At 41.5% G+C, this 21669-nt stretch overlaps 1 protein-coding gene across 12 annotated transcripts in view; it reads left to right on the plus strand.

Moving 5' to 3' along the window:
- The window catches only part of WNK2 (WNK lysine deficient protein kinase 2), a 105473-nt gene that overhangs the window by 53858 nt on the left and 29946 nt on the right, over positions 1-21669 (plus strand). For 9 of the 12 annotated variants that reach the window (XM_075574910.1, XM_075574911.1, XM_075574916.1 and 6 more), the window contains 14 exons: positions 2608-2896; positions 4864-5063; positions 5255-6232; positions 8270-8410; positions 9887-10072; positions 11930-12424; positions 14211-14507; positions 14828-14877; positions 15376-15544; positions 15629-15745; positions 16194-16364; positions 17855-17900; positions 18052-18168; positions 19643-20673. In XM_075574910.1, the coding sequence (XP_075431025.1) occupies positions 2608-2896; positions 4864-5063; positions 5255-6232; positions 8270-8410; positions 9887-10072; positions 11930-12424; positions 14211-14507; positions 14828-14877; positions 15376-15544; positions 15629-15745; positions 16194-16364; positions 17855-17900; positions 18052-18168; positions 19643-20673 (4287 nt within the window). The remainder of the gene's footprint in view (positions 1-2607; positions 2897-4863; positions 5064-5254; positions 6233-8269; positions 8411-9886; positions 10073-11929; positions 12425-14210; positions 14508-14827; positions 14878-15375; positions 15545-15628; positions 15746-16193; positions 16365-17854; positions 17901-18051; positions 18169-19642; positions 20674-21669) is intronic. The other 3 variants (XM_075574914.1, XM_075574918.1, XM_075574920.1) reach the window with 3 other exon arrangements.

Genomic DNA, 21669 nt, shown 5'->3' on the forward strand with positions numbered 1-21669 from the left:
GAGAGATTCGTTGTCTATATTATAGCTTGTTTTTATAATTTTTAGTGGCTTCATTTAATAATTGTGATTTGATCGAAAGGACTCAATTGTTTCTTACATTTCTTTTTCTACTATTACAATTTAACCTGAACAATGTTCAGAGATGCTTACCGTATGATTTCAAAGAACGTTACCCGAGGTTTCACCAATTTGGTGTTTAATTATAATTACAATTTTTGACATTGCACCAAAACATGTTGGCATTGGAAGTACCTCGGACCCACCAATTTTAACTTCAGCTTTATATATTCTCTGTATCTGCAAGAATTTCAGGACAAAGCAGACTTTTTTTATTTTTACTGCTTTCCAGACAGATGCCACTTCTTATATTTATGCCTTTAATTAATACGTTTCCCCAGTTCTTCAAGCTTTCATGAAATGCTAAGTAGATTAAATTCAGAGATGATTAAAACTGTTACAGGCATCTTCATGGGACCTATTAAAAGTAACAGAAGACGAAGCTGACTACCTATTGGAAGCCTCAGATGTATCTACAACTTGTTCCCTTCTAGAACTATTAGATCGAAGTGTAGCATATGTGATGCTCTCCAATTCATTACTTCTTAATGGAGAGCATTTTAGCAGCTAGCAAATATTTAGTACCCAAAGTAAGTTATTGTGTGGTAGTAATCCATGTAGTATTCGTGCTAGTTAGTAGTATTGGTACCATTAGAGGGTAGTAGTATTAATGCATTAATTGCTAGGCGATATATGTAAAGTATGTGAGTAATGAGGGCAACTGGGTCATATGAACCCATAGATGCATAGCAGCAGGTGAGTGGAAATAACTGTAACGTGCTTTACCGGTCTTCTAATACCTGCAAGGCAATTCACCACCTCCTGAATCCTGCCTGAGATGTACGAGTGATCTAATTGTTTTATGCGCGAGTTCTGAAACGTGTCCGTGTAATACCGGGCACAATGCTGCTGCTGCTGCTGCTGCTGCTGCTGCTGCTGCTGCTGCTGCTGCTGCTGCTGCAGCGTTTTACACTGTTCATATTAAATAGAGTGGAAGGTTTGACATCAAGAAACACAATATGAAAGACAGATAATTTGATCTCCTTTGATATTAAAAGCAATTATGCAGTTTCATTTATTCTCCTTCACATTCAATGCAGAGACCTATTTCCAAACCATGTTTATATGTAGCTGGAAAAGCTTTTAAAATTGCTTATGCTGAGCGTTTGTTTTTATATAGGAACTTGGTAAAAAAAAACAAAAGGCTGCATAAACTCCTATGAACTTAAGTGGGCGTTTCCAATTTCGACCATGGATTGCATTAATTATCCGGACTGTAACTGTGGAATAGAACAGCGATTCCCAGTGGGGGTTTGGGAACCCATGGGGGTTCTGCCCAAACAGTGTCATGGCGGATCCCAGGAAGTATAGCGGGTTTCCGAGCACGTGTGGGGACCGCGCACTTTGTAAGGCCCCAAAGGGCACCTTCGTATGACTGGAGGCTCCTGCTGTAATTGACCGCTTCCCCCTCCCCCCCTCCAAGTTGCCTGCACACAGTAAGGGGCAGGTTTGGGGCCTTATTAAGCTTGAGTGCGCCCCCCCCGAAACCCCGCGCGAGCGCGCACACTTGCACGCCTGGGATCAGTCACACCGTTTTATTGGCGACTATTTTGATGAGTAGGCAAAAAGATTTATTAATTAGGGGATCGCTGAACAAGTCTTTTCTTGGGACGGGTGCACAGTGTCAGAAGGTTGTGACGAAGTTGAGACATTAGGGGGTCTGACGTAAACAGCATTAGGGTCTAAGCAGCCATGTTGTCTGACTATTTTTGTCAGCCATCTTGTTATTGTTCTAGTCCTTGTCTGTAATTTATGTTGTAATGTGCTGTGTTTGTGTCATCCATTTTGTCTTCTGTCTGTATGAAAGCTGCATGAAAGTTATAGTGGGTTAAAAGATTTTTCGCTCTGGCCAGCCCAGCTGCAGGAGGGAGGGGGCATACAGCCTTGAGGAGTGAGATTAGAATTAGAGAAGATTTCTCACATTTAAGTGCCAGGTAAAGTCTTGAGAACTGAGATCAGAATTTGAACCGATTTCTCAGCATTTGAGTGTCTGGTGGACTCAGAGATAGAAATCATTTCTCACATTCAACCCCTTAAAGAATGTATGTATCATTTCATTTTTGGTTATGTATTACAAGATTATGTCATTTTAGTTGACGCACACTTTCATCATTTGTTATGTATTACAAACTTATATCAGTTTTAGCATTGTTATGTATTGCAAAATGTCATATTTAGTGACGCCCAGGCCCCCCCATAAAGGGGTGGAGCTTTAGTTTTTAGGGTATAAATGTATCTCGTACTATATTATCTGGGAAAGAGCTTTTTGTTTTGAAGCTGTCTCCGCTGTGTGCACTTGAAATAAACTCATTTGATAACTGAATTTTTGTTGTAACATTTTTACAGCTTTCACAGTTGGAAACTGCTGGAATAGGGGATCGCTGATGTGATTAAATCCGTTGCGTACTTAATGCAATTTCATATCTGTTATATAATGTATAAATTGGCGAGGTATGTCTTAAAGGAAATAATTGGACTTTTCTTTTGCAGGTTGAATCCGGATTCTTCCATGAGAATGATGTGAAGATAGTTGCAAAGTCCATAAGAGACAGAGTTGCATTAATCCAGTGGAGAAGGGAAAGAATGTGGCCCTTACTTGTGCCAGAGGATAGTAGAGAGAGTGAGTGTTTGGTACAGCTGCAGGTACCACAAACACCACTGGTACCGCTTGCGCATTCTTCCCATATAGGCCAACACATCCTCTCTGAGCCAGAGGGGGCTGAGGCTGACCAGCACACGTTTCACCCCAATCTGCCCGCCAGCATCACATCCGTTGCATGTAAGCATCTGTTTCTGCCTATTTACACTGTACCTAGATATGTTAATACTTGGAATAGTTGAGGGTGTCACTTTAACCCAATCACGGTCACCTGATGAGTGGGTAGGTAAACTAAAAAAAAAAGCGCCAGGTTAGGTATCCTTTCGCTCAATTTGGTGATTTCTTCTGCGAAGTTGGACGGCACTGTACCTTTAAGCCCCTATACAATTCTCCTTTACATACACTGTATAACAATGTTCAGTAAAGACAGAATGATTTTTATTGACCAATATTCTACGCATCCTCAGCTGGCATTGTACAGGAATCCAGACGGCATTATATCTCATTACAATGCAATGAATTGTGCTGTATAATGCAGACTACAGGAAGTATCCACAAATTAATTGATGTGAATTTAACCTTTCAGTTTTCACGTGACTTCCTCATCTCTATTTTATTTTTGCGAAAGAAACAAAAATACTTGGCATGAGAATACAATCTGGTTAAATGACCCACACAGTATTCCGGGAATGAATAAATGTACCAGGGAGAACTAGTTGGTTTGTTGAAAGGTACAATCCCACATGGGCGGCCACTTGAATGTCCTTGGGTACTCTGGATGGGAAAGTGATTTGTGAATCACGTGTGTTCTTTCCCCTTTCCCCCCTGTCCTTATAAGAGAACCATTAGTGGGGAGGGAACTCTGGTTGGACAGGCGGGGACATCAAAATGAAGAAGCCGGAGGGACTTCAAACTCCCAAGTCTAACTTCAAAAAATTCATGTAAAAATGTCTAGGTGTCAGATTTGGGTAAAACATTTATTTATTACCCAGATGGGATCCTTTAAACATGTCACTTAGGTCCCAAGAGGGACTTCCCCTTTAAATACTGCACATTCCGATCAATATCTTACAGTGCAAACAATGGGCCATGCTAACACTATATTATGTTTGATTAGATTCCCTAGTCATTTGATAAGGACTTGCTGGCATAATCCCAAAGAAGCCGTATATTGATTTAACTTTCTTTCCTCTTATGAGTATAACCTACTTAATTTTGAAATACACCAGTCCTGTTTTCTTTTGGAGAATGTGTAAAACATATGGTTCTTACTAGGAGTCAGATGGTCTAGAAACTGCTTTCTTGGCTCGGATCTGATCACTACAGCTGTAGTCCTTTCTGTATTGCGTACAGTATGAGTCAATAACAGGACAATGGGCCATATTTACTAAGCCATCTTCTCCCATGACCCCTTCCAACACTGGACGACTCCTCACAGTCCAGTCAATCGGCTTTTAGGCATCTTCCAGGGCTGAAATGTTTCATGGCAGAAGGCTGCTTTGTAAATATGGGCCTCTATATTGTAACTGCAGTAATACAGTAGATGTCATTTGATAATTTCCACCTGAACACCGTCCTTAGCAGCACATTATAAAGCATGCAAGGCCTTCAGGCTGTTGATACACGCTCTACTTCATGGTCCAGTCTGCAAAAAAATTTCCAAGCTAGATAATGACTCGTGCTGCACATCTGAATTTTGGCTGCGAGGATGAATTTCCCTGCATGCCCATGTGGTCCAAAGAAACAATCCGTTCCCGTTGCACACTTGATGGGTGTTGTACTTATATTTTTAAATGAAAGATCGCAAACATGTTTGTATATGATCAGTGCTGAACGTTTCAGGGAAGAGCCCAATGTTCATCTGATGCTGGCTTCCTCCTCCTTATTTCACTGTTCTACAACAAATGTCAAAACTAGAACAGAAACGAGCACAATGTTTCCAGCACGCACCTTTCCACGAGACTGAGAAACCACAGCATGCTCATTAAGGAGCTTTCAGGACCGTTGTGGTGCTTGCTCCTTTCCAAACTGTACTGTACGTACGATGAACTCGTTGGTGTTTGACCTGCAGTACGCTATATCTATTTTAGGTTCTAACAAAACGTGTTTTAAAGAAACCTGCTCTAATAACCTGTTCTGTTTGGCAGCGGACAGCACGTTTGACAGTGGTCAGGGGTCGACTGTTTATTCCGATTCCCAGAGCAGCCAGCAAAGTGCGATTTACTCCTCCCTGCCGGACTCCATGCCCGCTGCTGTTCAACGAGTCTACAGCCCACCCATGGGTGATGGCTATGCTTTGTCTCAGAGTCCTCAGCATCAACTAGGGCAATACCAGCAGACTCCAGCAGTAAGTGTAACCTTTTTATAAACCGCACAGCAAGTCTGATATAAACTCTCCATCTTTCACTTTCCATTACTCCCTGTGAAATCATTTATTGGTTCCCATTTTTTATTTATTTGTCTCTACGTTTTGCTGTTTTTCAGTTTCACGCGCATTTCACTTTCTTCCTTCTTGTTTTTATTTGCTGGTAATTTTAGCCGCGTATTGTTCCGTCATTTGTTCAAGAACTTTTGGGGCCATGCGTTTCATCGCTCTCATCTAGAGAGAGTGTACTACACCGCACTCTTACCAACTCCAGCATGGGATACAATGGCAGTCCGAGACGGAGCAGCAGTTCACTCATTGAATCTTCGAATGCAGACAGATGTTCTGCATCTTGCTTAAATTGCTGCAATGCTCGATGTCGACAAAGTATCCTGGATTCTGCTTCACATGAGTATAGAAATTCTCTTGGACATAGACCGTATAAACTATCGCGTGGAGAAGCCCTGCAGGACACTGGGTGCCCAGAATGTTCTCCTGAGAAGCACCCTTCTATTGATAACAATTTACTGCATACAGTGCCTCATTCTTACTGCACTTATCGTCGACACAGTGATTCCATGGTGACATCCACCAAGAGAACTGACCTGGCTGAATCCATCCCTGTCGGACATATACAAGACAATATGAATACCAAAGCTTCAGGGTCCAACCTCACCGAATTGGATCAGTTTGTAAATCTTGCAAAGCCAACGCAGATTAAGCTACATAATTGTCCGGCATCTGTAGCACATTTTCAGTGCAAGAAATATTCAAATGGGTCATGTTCCTTTTTGTATCCAAATTCTTCTACAGTCAAAAACTCCTGTGTACACGATGCAGAAAAGAATTCAATCTGCGTGCCTACTTTTAGAGGCAGCAGACCTTGTAGACAAAGTCTCGACTTGTCATCGCTCCATGAATCTCTGCATTTTATAATTGACCAGAAGACCAGGCCGGTTTCTCCAAGAGCCACAAAGCTAACGGGGGGAAGTGTGCATGAATCATTTGGTCTTGCGGAAATAAACGGTCAAATGAGATCACAAACAGAGGATAAAGATTGTGCGGGCAAGGAATCCTTAACGGACTGGAAGTTGTTGAGAACTCCCGTTAAAAGCTGTGGGAATAGCCCACCTATTGAAAACGGTGACGTGGTAGGTGAAATGACGATCTTCACCCATGTGTTACAAAGGAAAATACAATGTCTGTGTTTACCTGGTCTAAGAAAGGTTGCAATCTTTCTTAATCTGTGCTTATCCTTTGTTTTGTTTTTTTACCACAACTGCTATATGTTCCTCTCTTATCCTTTAATACCTTTCTTAAAATCGCAACTGTAATTATAATCAGAACTCCACCAAATGACCTAAAAGCTTGCTACTTGTTCAAGTGGGAAAAGCGTAGGAGGTGAGAGGAGCCTTCATTCAATTCCTTAATCTGTTATTCCTAGAACTACCTAGAACTGCTAAAACCGCATTCCCTTACACGTGCAGAACGCAGGATACAGCAGCCTCCCTTCTCTTCTGCATGGAGCAATAACCTAACGTCTTTGAGTGTAGTAATTAAAAAAAGCTCATGTTCAGCAAAAGGCGGCCAGTAAATTAGGCGATGCAATGTGGTCCTTCAAACAGATTCCTTCCTCTGAACCTCTTTTATTGAATTGATCTCTTCCAGTGTCTAAATCTTAGTATGCATAAGATATGGAAGCATATTGTATGGCCAGAACGACAGAAGCCTGATGCTCTTTCCACATTGCTTAATTGGCTAATTTTGTAAGCGGTTATTTTAATCACATTTGGCTATGTTCAGTCATTTTCCGTTTCCTGATGGCTTTCCAAAAAGATGCTAAATTATTTAAATTGTATGCTATTGAATTGGCTTTTGTCAATCAAATGGTATTGCACTGTATGCTGATACATGTGTCCATTTATGTACGTTATTCTATTTTTAAGCTGTTAGTATTGAGCATTTTCCAAGCTACTGCATCATTGTAACAGGCGGAAATTAACTTCACCTCCTGCCGTTTTTCCAACTGAATGCTACAGTGCCAAGACATTCAGCCTCTCAAATTGATCAACCGTTTTAATTGAAAATCTTTAAAGTGCCCATAACAGATGCCCTGTTCTAATGTGTGAAATCTCAATCCTACAATTATTACTACCTATGGGAACTGGGTAACAGTGCCCTGCTGGATTTCTATGCTGGACAGTTATTCAAGGGTTAGCATGTTACTATTTTTCCTGTATTTAAACTTAGAGGGTTTGTTTTCTGGTCTAAAAATAACTGGTTATGTAGAGGGCTTTTAATGCAGTAGGCGAGGAGCTGGTGTATAATGAGTTAAGACTTTGCATCTCCCTTGGGGTATGTGCAGATTGAGATATGCATTAAACTCTGGGACCCGTTCCTCTATCTGTTTGTTACATGTTGGCACTTTCTCGAAGGCAAGACTTTTTGCTCAAATAGGAACTGTTCGAGTAGGCATAAAAAGCCCCCAGCAATCCCCAGTTTGTTTAAAAATCCCCAATTTCATTTGGTAATAACCGGATATTCCATTTTTTTGAGCAAAATATAAAATATATTGATTTTAAGTTATGGTGGATAAAAAATCTTATAGGGGTCCCATGTTCAAATGGATGAGAAGTAAAGAGTGACATACTGAGTGCTCATTTGCATGTCATTTCCCAGATTCCCTGGCTGCAGTGGAAGCATTGCATGCAAAGATATAATGGGGAAGTGCAGGCTTGCAGACCTTTGTGAGTGTGCTCACAAGGGGTATTTTTATCTGCTATATATTCATTTGTAATTTTGGAAAGCCGCTTCTTTGCAAGTGAAACTACATCCGCGATTATATTTGGCTGGAATTTTTTTGTGTTCTTGACACACACACAACTCTAGGGTAACAAACCGGCACAGTAACTAAACATGGTTAGGGGAAGTCTCTCCTAAATCTCCCACCAATTCTTCTAGTATTGCAGAGGACAGCCTCCCATTGCAGTGTTCCTGTTCCCTTCCACCCACTGGCTTTCTGTGTGGAAACCTGTTATCCTGTGTATTGTATGTAATGACCTGTGTATTGTATGTAATGACCTGTGTGTATTTTTACCTTTTTGTAGTGCAGTATATTGTCCAGTTGTGTGTTTTTTTTTAATCTCCTGTAGCTTCTCTCTCACGTAGTGTTTGTCATTTCTTTCTAGCCGGGGATTGCTGTGACGCAGGGTCCCCTCTCTGCTCTTCCGCAGCATTACCCAGATGTAAATGCGCCGTACACCATGGTGCAGCCAAACACTGTTCCTTCAGTGCCGTTTGGGCAATCCCCACCCGTTCTATCTAGCCAGGTAATTTATTCTACTAAAAAAATCATTCATGTAATGAAATGGAATTAATATAGTATCCGTATATGTTCCTTTAAACCAGGGGTGCGCAAAGTTTTTGCTGCTGCGTCCCCCTTGCGCGACAGCCCCAGCACTCGCGCCCCCCTTCTCTGACCCGGCATAAAATGTCGCACGGGTCATGTGACATCACGTGACACACCGCGTCATTTGACACGTGTTACCATGGCAACGCATACGTCACATGAGCCCACTGTCATTTGATGCCATATTGCCATGGCTACACATCCACAAGACTACAGAACCCCGGTAAATGAGGTTGCAGAGGCCTCGCGTGGACCCCCGGCATTTAACTTAAATGCCTCGGGGAAGAGCGCGGGGTTGCTGCACCCGTCGCTCCCCTTTGCCCCCCAGTTTGCGCACCCCTGCTATAAACCATACTGCCAGTGTCCTAACTTTGCTCTCCACTAGAGATGGGAGTTTTGGGGGGCTTTGTTTGGCGGTTCTGGTCCGCCTCGGGTCGGCAAGTTCCTTTCGGTCTGCTGATTTTACATGAATCGGTCTCAAAAAGGGGATTCGCCTTTTCCGGAATTTTTTTAAATCATTGACGGTCCAATCCGCTGATTCCACAATCCGTTAGAAGATTCTAGAAATCCATTAACAGATTGTATCCCGCTGCGTTTCTTTGACCCGCGCGCTTTGAAACGAACAATCCGATCGATGGATTTTACACCGCGGAACGGATTTTTAATGGGAAGCTCGAAGTTTCGTCCCATCTCTCCTCTCAGCGCAGTGTGCGGAGAAATGTTTCGGCCTCGTAGAGCTTCTCCAAGCGGTTGTACCCGATGAAGTGACTTTGCCACGGTCACAGACCTGACATTTATATTTAAACCTTCTTCACTTGCTCTGAAATCTCTTGCTATAATGTAACTTTTTATTTTGTATACTGCATTATAACTTTAACATGTACAGCAGGAGCGGGCAACTCCAGTCCTCAAGGCCCACCAACAGGTCAGGTTTTCAGACTATCGCTGCTTCAGCACAGGTAGTTCAGTCTTCGACACAGCCACTGATTGAGCCACCTGTGCTGAAGCAGGGATATCCCTGTTGGTAGGTCTTGAGGACTGGTGTTGCCCACCCCTGATGTAAACGATTGCTTTTTAATATTAAGTGGCATATTTACTAAACGGTGCTATGGCAGAAGACTCCTTACGGTAGCGTCGCACACATTGCCGCCCATTCGCTTGTCTTATGGACTAGCTCTGCTCAGTAAATATGGACCGTAGTCTTGCAAATCTATATTGTTGTAAACATCCTTATTTGGGGTTGAATTTAATTAAGGGTTGGTAAGCTCTAGATCTATATTTTATAAATCACTGTATTCAAGGTCATTGCTATACACTGCTTTTTTTTTTTGCTTATTAATAGCTATCAAATGGTTTTCTTTTTTTAAATAACTTCTGATTTTTCTATCTATAACAGCAACCCATACAACAGCAAACGCTTCTACAGCAGAATCCCGCAGGGCAGGGCCTCGGTCCCTTGCATCCAACCTCCCATATGTTCTCACAGTACCAGCCCCAGCATGCCCAAATAGCAGCACCCCAGCTAAAACCTGTGCAGATTTCCACTGTACCGCTGCAAACACACCAACTACCTGCAGGCCAGGTAAGGAATATCACGTCCCTTTAATTGGGCTTAAATAGTTCGTACTGGCGCTTTCTACAAAGAGGATTTAGTGTGTTGGGCAGGATTGAGATGGCATGCCCCTAAGCGTCTCTTCCAACATCCAATAGACGTTACTCCTTGGGTCTGTGCTCATTAGTCTCACTAATGATGGTGCATTAGGTTGAGAGATTATGGGTATTAATTTATGCACGGAGATTCTGCAGTTATTATATGCACTTAATGTATTGTTCTAAAGGATTCTTTCATTTTTGTTGTGTTTTGAGCATGTAAGAATCTGTTTGAGGTTTATCAAAAATTTTCCTTTTTAACCAAAACAAATCTATTTGAAATCCTATATTCTTGGGCCACCTGCTGGTGTACATCCTTCTGGATTCTGCTGCACGTCTTTTCAAGAAACGCATAACTACGGTAGTTAACGAAAAGCAAAGCTATTGGGTGGGGCGTGGAGACGGGTCCATCCTACAAGTGTATACTTTGAGATCTCCTGCCTTTTCCTGAAACGTCAGACTGAGTTCTGCCTTACAGATGTGCTTACAGCAGCGACTGTGCATGCATCTCTCCTTTTAAGATAAGGAAAGCGCTGCTTGTTTTATGATTACATCAGTGGCTATTTTCCACTTGTTGGCTATTTTTCTTCACCTCCCTTTTTTTTTTATCTTTACATTTAAGTTTACGATCTTCATACCTGCCAACGAACTGTAAATTTTCAGAACGGTTTGGCCCAGCTCTGGTTTTTAAACTAGGACCTTGCAGTCCTGTTTCCATCAAGACAAGCATGACAACAAATCCCGTGTCGTGAATGGGTATGAGTACAAAACTAGGACGGGATTCAAACCGTATTGAGAATTTGGTGTTCTTTCCACTCTATTTTCTTGTTAATGTAAAATGTCGACACCTGCTTGACTTCACTAAGCCCGTGACATTCCACTGAGGTGGTTTACTTCACCCCAAGCTTATTGTGATGTTCCACCTTTGTACTTCTCCGATTGTATACTTGAATACAGGTGGGTGAGTCATTTTGTAGAGGGTCAAGTGCAGGAAATCTCTGAAGCATATTAAATATTAATACAGTGCCACAAGACCTCTGTATAACCTTCAGCAGTCTGTAGCATGTGTGTGCTTCCCTTGTGCTGGCTGTTCTGGCCTTGCAGAAGAGAGGCTACTCATTTGTCAGTATTTCCTTATTTACCAGTAGTATCCAATTTGGCAAAGGATTCAACTCCAGCCATTAAACTAAACTAAGAATACTTTATTTGCAATATGAAAGATTGTGAAGAATGACGATTTATTTTCTCAGAGGCAAAATAATGAGCGTTCATACAACGTATTATCCCATCGCCGTGAAGCCTGGAGTATGTTTTTTACTTTTACAGAAGGGGTTTGCCTTTTAAGTGTCATTTACAAGTTTTATATTTTTCTTCAAACCGGACACACGGCTATGTTAAAAAGGGAAAAAGTATACTATTATGGAATGACGGCTTTTGACTGGCCTGGGCTGTATTTTATCAGAATAATTATGAATGTCCCTTGTTTAATCCAGGACTGTGCTGTTTTTACGTTGGTTATAATCATTTAGTCTTAGAAATAATATCACCGGATGCAAATTCATGGAGCGACATCTGTTTCATTTTTTATTTTTGTAATCTTTTTTTAACGAGAGCTGGATTTTTCGGGCCAGACACAATGATGTCCATTTCTTTCCCGTGTCGTTATCCCTTAGTCGAACTTGCATATTTGAGCTGAACAGAAATTGTGTGGTAATGAAGCACTGAGTTCACAAGTCCATGCGATGGGATTGTACGCATACAATAATGTGTTTTGTACATTGTTTTGCAGCTTCCTCCGTATCCTCTCATTCCAGCAGTTACGCCACTTACAGGACTTGACAGCCTCCATGCAAATGTCTCTGACTTACCCGCTGCCTGTATCACACCCATGCCTGCCCCTTGTCAGTATTTCTCTCACGGTGTGGTTCTGCCAAACCTCTCTGTGAAAGTCTTGGCGCCCGCATCCCAGCCAATACAAGCTATCAATCACTCACTGGTTTTGCACTATGAAACCATGTCCCATATTCCAGTGGCTTCTGTACCTTTACTAGCTGTGGCACCTTCTGGGGTCCCTGCATTATCAATCCCACAAACACTGGCCCAGCATCCCCAACCCCAGACGTACCAAGCAACCTTTCAGCAGATTATTCAGAGTGATGTTGCCTCTGCTCATCACTCAAACGTTCACGCGGTGTCACAACAACCAGTGTTTCCACTGCCTCAATCACATCATCCAAGCATAATTCATCCCTCAGAACGGGCTTCATCTGGGGCTAGTAACCAGGTAATTCTTTCAAACTTCAGAAAACGCAATAATACGGAAATTTGTCTCAAAAAATAGAAGGCGCCATTACTTATCCAGCCCAGCAGTTTGAGCGAGACCTGTAAATGGTGGGTTCGTGAGTTCATATTTTATTTAAAGGGGAAAAAACCCCGCAATACTCCCTTGGCACAGGGCAGTGTGACATGCTGTGATGCCCTGGGCAGTTAAACGTGTGTGGTACAATTGTATTATGCTTACATTTCTCCTGGCATGCAGTGAGAGCATGCTGGATTTAAAGAAGTAGTTCATTTGTAACTAGTTTTTGACTAGTCTACCTCAAGAATTTAATTAACCTGTTCTAGCACTTTGTGAATTGTTACTGCTACTATTCACAAAGGTGCGGGGGCCTCATTCACTGGGTGTTTGTATGCTCTGTTATTTTGATAAATATTTGACGGCTTCAGTTGTTTCATCACTTAATACTTGGATACAGGAATTTCCACAACTAGAACCTATAATGGCATGTATGCATATGAGGGTATGGTTATCAAGTCACGTACCCAAAAGTAGCAGTGAAAGGGTCAATGTGACTCTTATAGAGGGGGCCTTATAGAGGGGCCTGCAACACTGGGTTAAGAAAGAATTAGGATTTGTACAAGACTCCTCCTACACAATGCAGTTTATTAGCCTCGAGGCTTGTCCTTCATCTACCTGATCTTCCTGCCGTAGCATTTAGTGACTATCCCGCTGTAGGCTTCTATAGCTTGCAGAGTTTTTCGGGTATTTTTCTCCATTGAGATTTCAGGCAGCTTTATCGTTACATGCTGAGCAGCCTCGACTGAAATCGTTGACAAGTCTCATACTGTAGGTTAAGCTGGCTAATGCTTCCTATTAAATACTAGGGCTTTCCCCCACCATAACTTCCCAAGAAAGGAAACCTACAAGGCATACCTTGCATGTCTGTTGGGAGGATGACTGTGGGCGCTAATCCTAGATGTAGAGTAATATAGATTCAGTACATACAGTATTGTCTCAAGCTGTAAACGCGAGAACTGCAGACTACACTTAGAGAAAAATCCTTGTTTTTATTCAAAAGTGCAGTGTTTTCAAATGACCAGGGCTATTCTGAAAATATGGATACCACCAATGGAAGCTTTCATTTTAATAAACTGGTTTCATAGAAGAGCTGAAAGAAATTAATTGGACTGGTGATAAATTGATAAATTGAAGATACATAGATGACTAAATTACAAAAATGAACTACTACTTTAATAGTTTGACATTCCTTGGCTAAACGCACATTTCAAGAAATGTCAATTGATAGGTGGAATATGTGTATAAAAAAGACATTATTCTACCTTGAGCATGTCTGTTCTCTTGTTCCTCTCCCTTATTTCCATTTACATCATTATGTTAAGAGATATGTTAATTTCCTTTATAATCTCTTAATGTTGAATATCTCCCACCTGTGACCCTGATTTCATACGTGAATTTCAAGTTGTGCTTCAATTACTTCAGATTAGCCATGAAAAGACTAAAGTTGGATAATAAATATTTGTATCCAATGTTTGAACATTTGTGGTCCAGTAAATTCTTGTAATTTTTATACAACAATCAGAAGCTTTGTATAACTTTGTGTTGGGTTATGTAAATTACTACAGTATTCTATTGCAACCTTTAACTGTTTCAATGCCTGCAATGTGTCTTTAAGGAATTTGTGCGTTTAACTATATTACTTCTACGCAAGGTTTGTCGGTTGAATATGGAGCACATTGAAACTATAAAAACTCTCCTTGTGTTGACCCAGATTGTTGGACACTCCCAGTACGCCGTGGATATGGGAGTACCCGTGTCGGTAATGCCAGTGCCACCTTCAGCTATGGTGCCGGCTGTGCATTTCCACTCTGAATTGCCTCCGCTGCAAGGACAGGAACACCTCCCAGAGATGTCTCGCACACCTCCTGTGACCGATGCAACCATGACTGAGCATCCCAGTGTGCCCACTCAGGCCACGGGTCATCCGCGTGATCTTTCACAGCCACTGGGACACCAACACCGGACTGTATATCTAGCGTCCCAGTCAGTTGTGGAGTCCGGTCAAGAGGTAGCATATTTTACCATTCAAAGGCACCCTGTTTTTATCTTTAATTGGCAAACTATTTAAATGTTTAATTTCTGAACATGGTGTGAAGCTGAAATGTCCATAATAACTTGGCGTTTGCATGACGGCCATTTAGGACTGAAACATTATCTGATATAAATTATCTGATATAAATAAAGTGACGGAGCACAATCGTAGACATATTCGGTAATAACGTTTATCCCAGATTCCTTTTTAATTAAATTAAAATTAGATTGTATTTGTCTTTCCACTGTTTGACATAGAATGTCTGTCTGTCCTTCCATTGCTACACATTGTTTTAGGAGCAGTCCATGCAGGAGCATCCGCTGACTTCAACTCAAAGCTATGACAAGTAAGTACAAGTAAGGCTATGCAATATTAGCTTAGTAAATTACAATGGCCTTTTAAGAGAGAATATATAATCAAATGTTTTGGGGGGAAAGACAACCTGTGCTCTTAAAAAAATCTTATTTTGCCATTCTTGTCGCTGGGGAGTCCCAGGTTCCAGCAATGCTGCGAATCTGTGATAGGGACGTTGGTGGAATACAACGATGGAAGGCATATTTTTGTCTAAATACCGCATTGTCTTAATGTCCTCATTACTTGGACGTTGCGGGCAGGAGTCCAGTTTACTCCTATTGGATAGGTTGCATAGTAAAGCTTTTAAACTCTACAATATCCTTGAGTGTCCCTGAATAGGACAGATGGGGCCCAGCACAATGAGACCCCCTTGATGTGATGATATATAGAATAATTGTTCTCTAAGCTGTTAAGAGTTCTAGTAGATATGACACGACTTGCTACACGTGACTAACGGGCCTTCTGGACTTGTAACCCTCTTCATTTAAAGCTGCATAGGATCAGATGCTGCATCTGGAAAAGAGATGAGTGATGGATATGAGGGTATCCAGGGAAGTGGAAAACAGGATGGAAAACCAGCAAAGAAACATCACCGGAGATCTTCACGTACGCGTTCACGCCAAGAAAAGACCAATAAACCTAAACTGACCATTCTCAATGTGAGCAGGAACCATCTGAGTATTTTTTTCTTCTTTTGCTAATGCTGGAGTTATGCTGTTACTTTATTTAAGCGTTTTCTGCAGGTTTCGAACACTGGAGACAAGATGGTGGAATGCCAGTTGGAAACGCACAATCACAAAATGGTGACATTCAAGTTTGACTTGGACGGTGATGCCCCAGAAGAGATTGCCACTTATATGGTAGGAGGAAGTGTATTCCACTGTAACCTCTCCTTTAGTTTTATTCTAACAAGAAACGTTGGGCCATAGTTCATAAACTGCATTAAGCAGTTTTCTAATTTGGCTTCTGGACCCCAATACCGTATTTGGTGCACAAAGCAAGATGACCAAAATATTATTTAAAACCTTATATAGTATGTCACTCTGACCCCTTTTAGCCTTTTGCCCTCTTACTGTATGTCCTTTTTTGTCTCTCTATCTTTGTGTATGTCCTTCCGATTACCCGGAGCCCACATTTTGAGTAAGCTATACCAGTCTTAGGTGACCACCTCGCCTCTCCTGGCTTGAGAAGTACCGCCATAATGAATCTATGGTGATCCTATATACAATCCGTATATGTTGGGTGATGATACCATTACTTTTGCAGAGGCGTCAAACGTCGAATCATGTTAATACTGTGTGTTTCCAGGTGGAGAATGAATTCATATTGCAGACTGAAAAGGAGATTTTTATTGAGCAAATGAAGGATGTTATTGACAAAGCGGAAGACATGCTGAGTGAGGACACCGAGGGGGAGAGAAGTTCTGATCAAGCAGCTAGTCCTCCGCAAGCCGATTCCTTCAGGATGGAAATAAGGGAGGTATACACACTCTTGTCCTAAGGAGCTCAAAATCTAAACTGGCTATATACAGTATGGAACATGTGTATGGGGTGGCATCTGCCTCCCCCTGAATAATTGATGGCCGTTTCCATCCCTGTCACAGCGTTTGGGTGGCTGTATCCCGCAGCCAGGCTTGCCTTTGTTAATGAAGCATCTCTGCTGGTGTTGGATGTCATCCATTCACTGGCAGAAAGGCAGCCATATATTGCAGAGTAATGCATTGCAGGTCTCTGGCTGCACAGGGTATGCCGGGCTGGGCATAGTTCTTCATTATTGGTCTACTTAAATCTGCTCTCGTAGATTCAGACACTAAGTCAGCAGCGAGCACCTTTTTTCCTTTTAATTTTTTTTGCATCTTATATTTGTACTAGATTTAAGATGGCTGTTCTTATTTTTTTTAATTGGATGGTCCATTCAGGAGATATAAGCATTTTAAATATGTCTGCTTTTTTAAATTCTAAACGTTCTGATTTTTAAATTTTTTGAGCGAGTAGGCGTTGCTCAGGGGGCAAGGTACTAACATTTTAAAGGAGGTACATTCATATAGGCTTCTGGGAGGGATTGTTCCTTTAATAGCATTTCCGTACTTCAAGCGGCTTACAGAAGATCTCAAATGAATACAAACATTTAAACTTCCTACTAATAAAAGCCAGCAGCTCCATTATATTCATTAGAAAACATACAGGCACATATTTCAGGTGTGCAGAAAGGAATAAATTGCTGGAAATAATGAAAAGGCTAGGCTAACAAAATATAGATTTTAACATTTTTCATGGCATACTACAGCCTGCACCTTTTTAAGCAGGTAACATATCTTCCCATCAGTACTTTACAATCCTAATAAGTAAAAGTATACCGTGCTGTACATAAGGGTTTCAGGCACTGCCCAATAGAACTTACAATCTATTTTTTGTGCATGGGCCTTAGGGAGCAGTTTGACTTGCTCGAGATCACAATAGCTTAGGGTGATGTATAGGGGAGAGCTGGTTCTAGACCTCACAAATAAAGAATTCGGATTCCACGCATGATGAAAATGCGTTTTGCTACAAATAGTAGAGCGGCTTAATTCTGCCACATTGTAGAAAAACTCCAAATGGAAGCCGTTGTAATACTCCCGTATGTCATTATGTTTCTGGATTATGCCAGACTCCCACCTGGTGCTTAATTTCATTGCCGAAAACAATCCTATCGGTGCCGACAATTTAACACTATTATTTTCCAAATGATGTCACATGCTACAAATTGAGCTCCCTCCCCGAGGTGCCTGCTACACCTCGCCGTACCTTGCATCTCCTTTTACAGGAGCTCCAAATCCATGCATCGAATGGTTAACCGATCGCTTTCTGCTCATAAGACTTTCACATTAATGAAAATAAATCTTCAACCTAAACGGTTTATACAAATCATTATGGGCCTGCCACACTGCGAATCGTAACCTAATCGCCACCTTGTTTTAATATCTTTCATAGGAAAACCATCAGAATCAAGTGAAGACGCCAGTTTATCAACAAAATGGTACACGTCTCTTATACTCCCCTTACTCATTCCGTCAGTGCATTATTGTATCTGGGCCTATTATCTTATACATTATATGTACTCACTGTCCTGCACACTGGTGTTCTGTATTGGATCTTACAGATTATTATTATTATTGTTCTTCTTTTAGTTCTGCACACTGGAAAGAGGTGGTTTATTATATGCCCGGTTGTGGAAAACCCCAATACTGCGGGACCTGAAATAGCTTCGGCAGCTTTGAATACTCCGCAGCAGGCGCAAATTAAAGGTAATGTTTTATGTGACTTGTTACATGACGGTTCTAAGGCTAGATCTTTTATTAGCGGTGTTCAGCCCTTCTCTTTTCTGAAGCAAGCCCCGGTATACAGTACGCTCCTTTTTAAAGACGCGTTCCCCTTAGTTGTCTCGTTGCATTTTGTGCATATAAGATTTTCAATCCGTTCTTCTTTGGGATTTTCTCAACATCTTGGACCAAAAATCAGGAAAATGAAGCTTCCCGTTTGGGGGTACTGTTTCCCAAACTAGCGGGTGCTATAGTTATTTTTTTGTGTGCAAATGGTGCATGAGGGAACACCTTTAATTTATTTTCGTAATGAGCAGATTTCATTCTTTTTTTTATGCGAGTCTTTTCCTTTAATAGCCAAGGAGAACAAATACATGTTTTCAAAGCCTGCCGAGAATCCTGACACCGAGCTGTAAATCTAAGGGTGTCGCTGGAAATGGGCCAAAATAGAGACCTTTTCTTTGGAAGGTTTAATTTACAGCGGTGCCATCTATAATGCCCAAATATTCCCCCCGTCCATACTCAATGTGGCTGTTTCCCCCCTACCAGGTATTGGGAATAACTGAGCAGGTAATACAGTATGTTAGAACACACGTAGATTTGCGCTGTAGGGGTTTGCTGGATTCTCCCTAAAACATGACCAGTTCCCAGTGCCGTGTTTGCTGTTGTAAGCTCACCCAGTAAATATAGTACTTGTAATATTTTATCATTTCTATATTTGAGTGCTATTAAAGTGACAATAAACAAAATAAATAAATAAAAAAACATGATCATATTTCATCATTAACCCTTTTGTATTACTTTGATCAGAGAGGCCCAACTCCAGTCCTCATTCCCCTTCCTCCACCCCCCCCCCCCTTCAACAGGTCAGGTTTTCAGGATATCCCTGCTTCAGCGCAGGTAGCTCAGCCTATGACTGACCCACCTGTGCTGGAACTGGGACAATGCTGCATGGAAACATGCACAGGGTTTCTAATATTCCATTTAAATGGAGGATTTGGTTACATAATTTGGCCAAAGTATGAAGGTTCGCTAAGGAATATAGGAAAAATCTTCTCTGTGGGAAAGGTCACGAGTGAAGATTGATTTGTATGTATATTATCCCTGTGTACATCAGTTGTAGGATGGGGAAGGGATTGGGCACAAGAAACTTTCTGTAATCACTGTGGCTTTTTTTTCAATCGAGATTGAGTGGTACAAGGCCAGATACTGAGCTGAAAATGCATTCCTGCCACTGGTTAAATATCATGGATTCTATATTGATATTGAGCTTTGTGTTTACCTCCGAGTAGCCATCAATATGACGCGAACTGTGAATACACCATTTTCTTACAATGATGCATATTTACAGAAATTACTGTTTTTATTATGCTGCCATATTGTATGTCTTTATTTATATAGCGCCATAAATATACACAGCGCTTCACAGTAGTAACATATGACTGCATATCTCTTACAGAGGAAAAGGAATCTGCAGATGACAAACAGATGTGTGCTACAGAAATGGATAAATCTGATCCCTCAATGTGTCCGCCAATCCAAGCAGAGATCTGTGACGGTTCTGCTGGAATACCTACTTCCATGACTCAGTCTTCCTCTACAGTATCTTCATCTGATTTGCAGACACAGACAGAGCTGTCTTTAACGCTGACTGAATCTCTCTCTCTCCTTCAAGGAGATCATATTAATGTTGGCCATAACGTATCGACTGTTTTGCAGCCGGTTATGGAAACTGACGCACATACAGAGATACATGATGTGCCTGCACTAAACGTGGCCTCTGAATCTCCCACTCCTGCACATTCAGCAGTACTTGTGTTACAAGACGCAGAGCAAAATACCTGTATTCCACGGGTGGATTCAAGTTATTGTTATATCGGCTCAAATAAACCCATCCAATCTGTACAAGTACAGGCAGACAAAGGGTTTGCACCCGAGATTCCTTATGAAAAAGTTCTAGAACTCCAATCTGGGCAGCATGTTCTACATGAACCAGAGATTGGCTCACCGATTCTAAGCCAAATGCAGCCAGGTTGTTTGGCCAGTTCTGTAAATCCTCTGGAAACCCAATCACATCCTTCTCAAATCCCTTCCATAACATCTCAACCTGCTTTACAAACACAGACCCAATCTTTAGGCTTACCAGGTTTGAACTCCAACCTGCAACAGCAAAACATAGTTGAATCAGATGGGGAAGGTCCACCAAGAGTTGAGTTTGCTGATGACACTATTAAAAGCTTGGATGAAAAACTGCGTACTTTATTATATCAGGAGTATACTCCAGCTAACCCATCTGCAGGAACCCCTGAAAACCCCATCAGTCTGGAATTTCCAAGTGAGGTTATTAATTTACAACCGATGAAGGAAGAAGTAAGCTCTGAATCCAGAATTCTCTACAAATCTGTCTCCGCTCCGGAAGAAAGAGCGCTGTCAACAGAACTGACGGGCAGTGTTACAGACACAAGTGTTTATCATTTGCCAGACCAGAGGGTAAGTGGAACATAATGTTGCTGTGACAATCTTTCGCCAAAACAAATGGTTCTACAGATTTGCGAATCTTTTTGTTTAATGTTGCTCAGTCACTTACATACAATTTACCAGCTAAGGACCACTTAGAAACTGAAGCTTAAGCACCCATGTGAGCTATTGCATTCTGATCCTGTGTTGGTCACTCAAGTCGATAATTAATTGACTCTCGTCAATGGCCGTTGATGAAATAAATGCTGTGTCAGAGTGCTACTCTGCATCAGTGCTGAGTGAATCCCGACAATAGGAACAAAAACTATTATGTTAGATAAGAAACCGTTGGCCCACCCAGTCTGCCCACTCATATCTGTCAAACCTCACTGCAGTAAAGTAGCTCATTGCCTTTCAAATTTAGGATAGTCTTGCCTCGTAATTCATACCTTCATCTATTTGACAGCTTGTCTTATCCCCCTCTCTCTCAAGTTGTACGTGTTGGGGCACCCTTGTTTCATCATTATGATGTACAGTAGACCATGGCTCCTCACCTGGGGGCCCTTACTCTCTGCTCCTGCCAATTCCATGCTAGATGCTTCGGCAGCGAAGTGCAGGTTTTCACAAAACTCACTTGTGAGTTACTATATGTAAATATATAATGGTACGTGTTTAAAAATCACTATTTCAACCATTGCAAGCATTAGAATTATTATATATATCTAAAATGACATTACAATAAAGTCATGGCCCTTTTACTTCTAAATGTTTTCTGATCTGGCCCCTTTGGATATGTTTGTAGTCCTGTGGTGTATGTGCTCCAAAACTACAACAGACTTTGTTCAGAGATGGAAGTCCATTGTTTTTGTGTTGCTGATCTGAAGAGATCCTGTTTGATGTATGTAGTGCTCATTTTAATAGCTGTATTTGCCGGGTCCTGGAGGAGCATAAATGCATGATACTGTAGCTTGTGATGCATTCTAAGTGACCACCCTGAGAGCTCTTTATAGATTTAATCGTGGATACAGA

Source organism: Ascaphus truei, chromosome 17 (genome assembly GCF_040206685.1).
Source record: "Ascaphus truei isolate aAscTru1 chromosome 17, aAscTru1.hap1, whole genome shotgun sequence".
In the NCBI taxonomy this organism is placed as follows: Eukaryota; Metazoa; Chordata; class Amphibia; order Anura; family Ascaphidae; genus Ascaphus; species Ascaphus truei.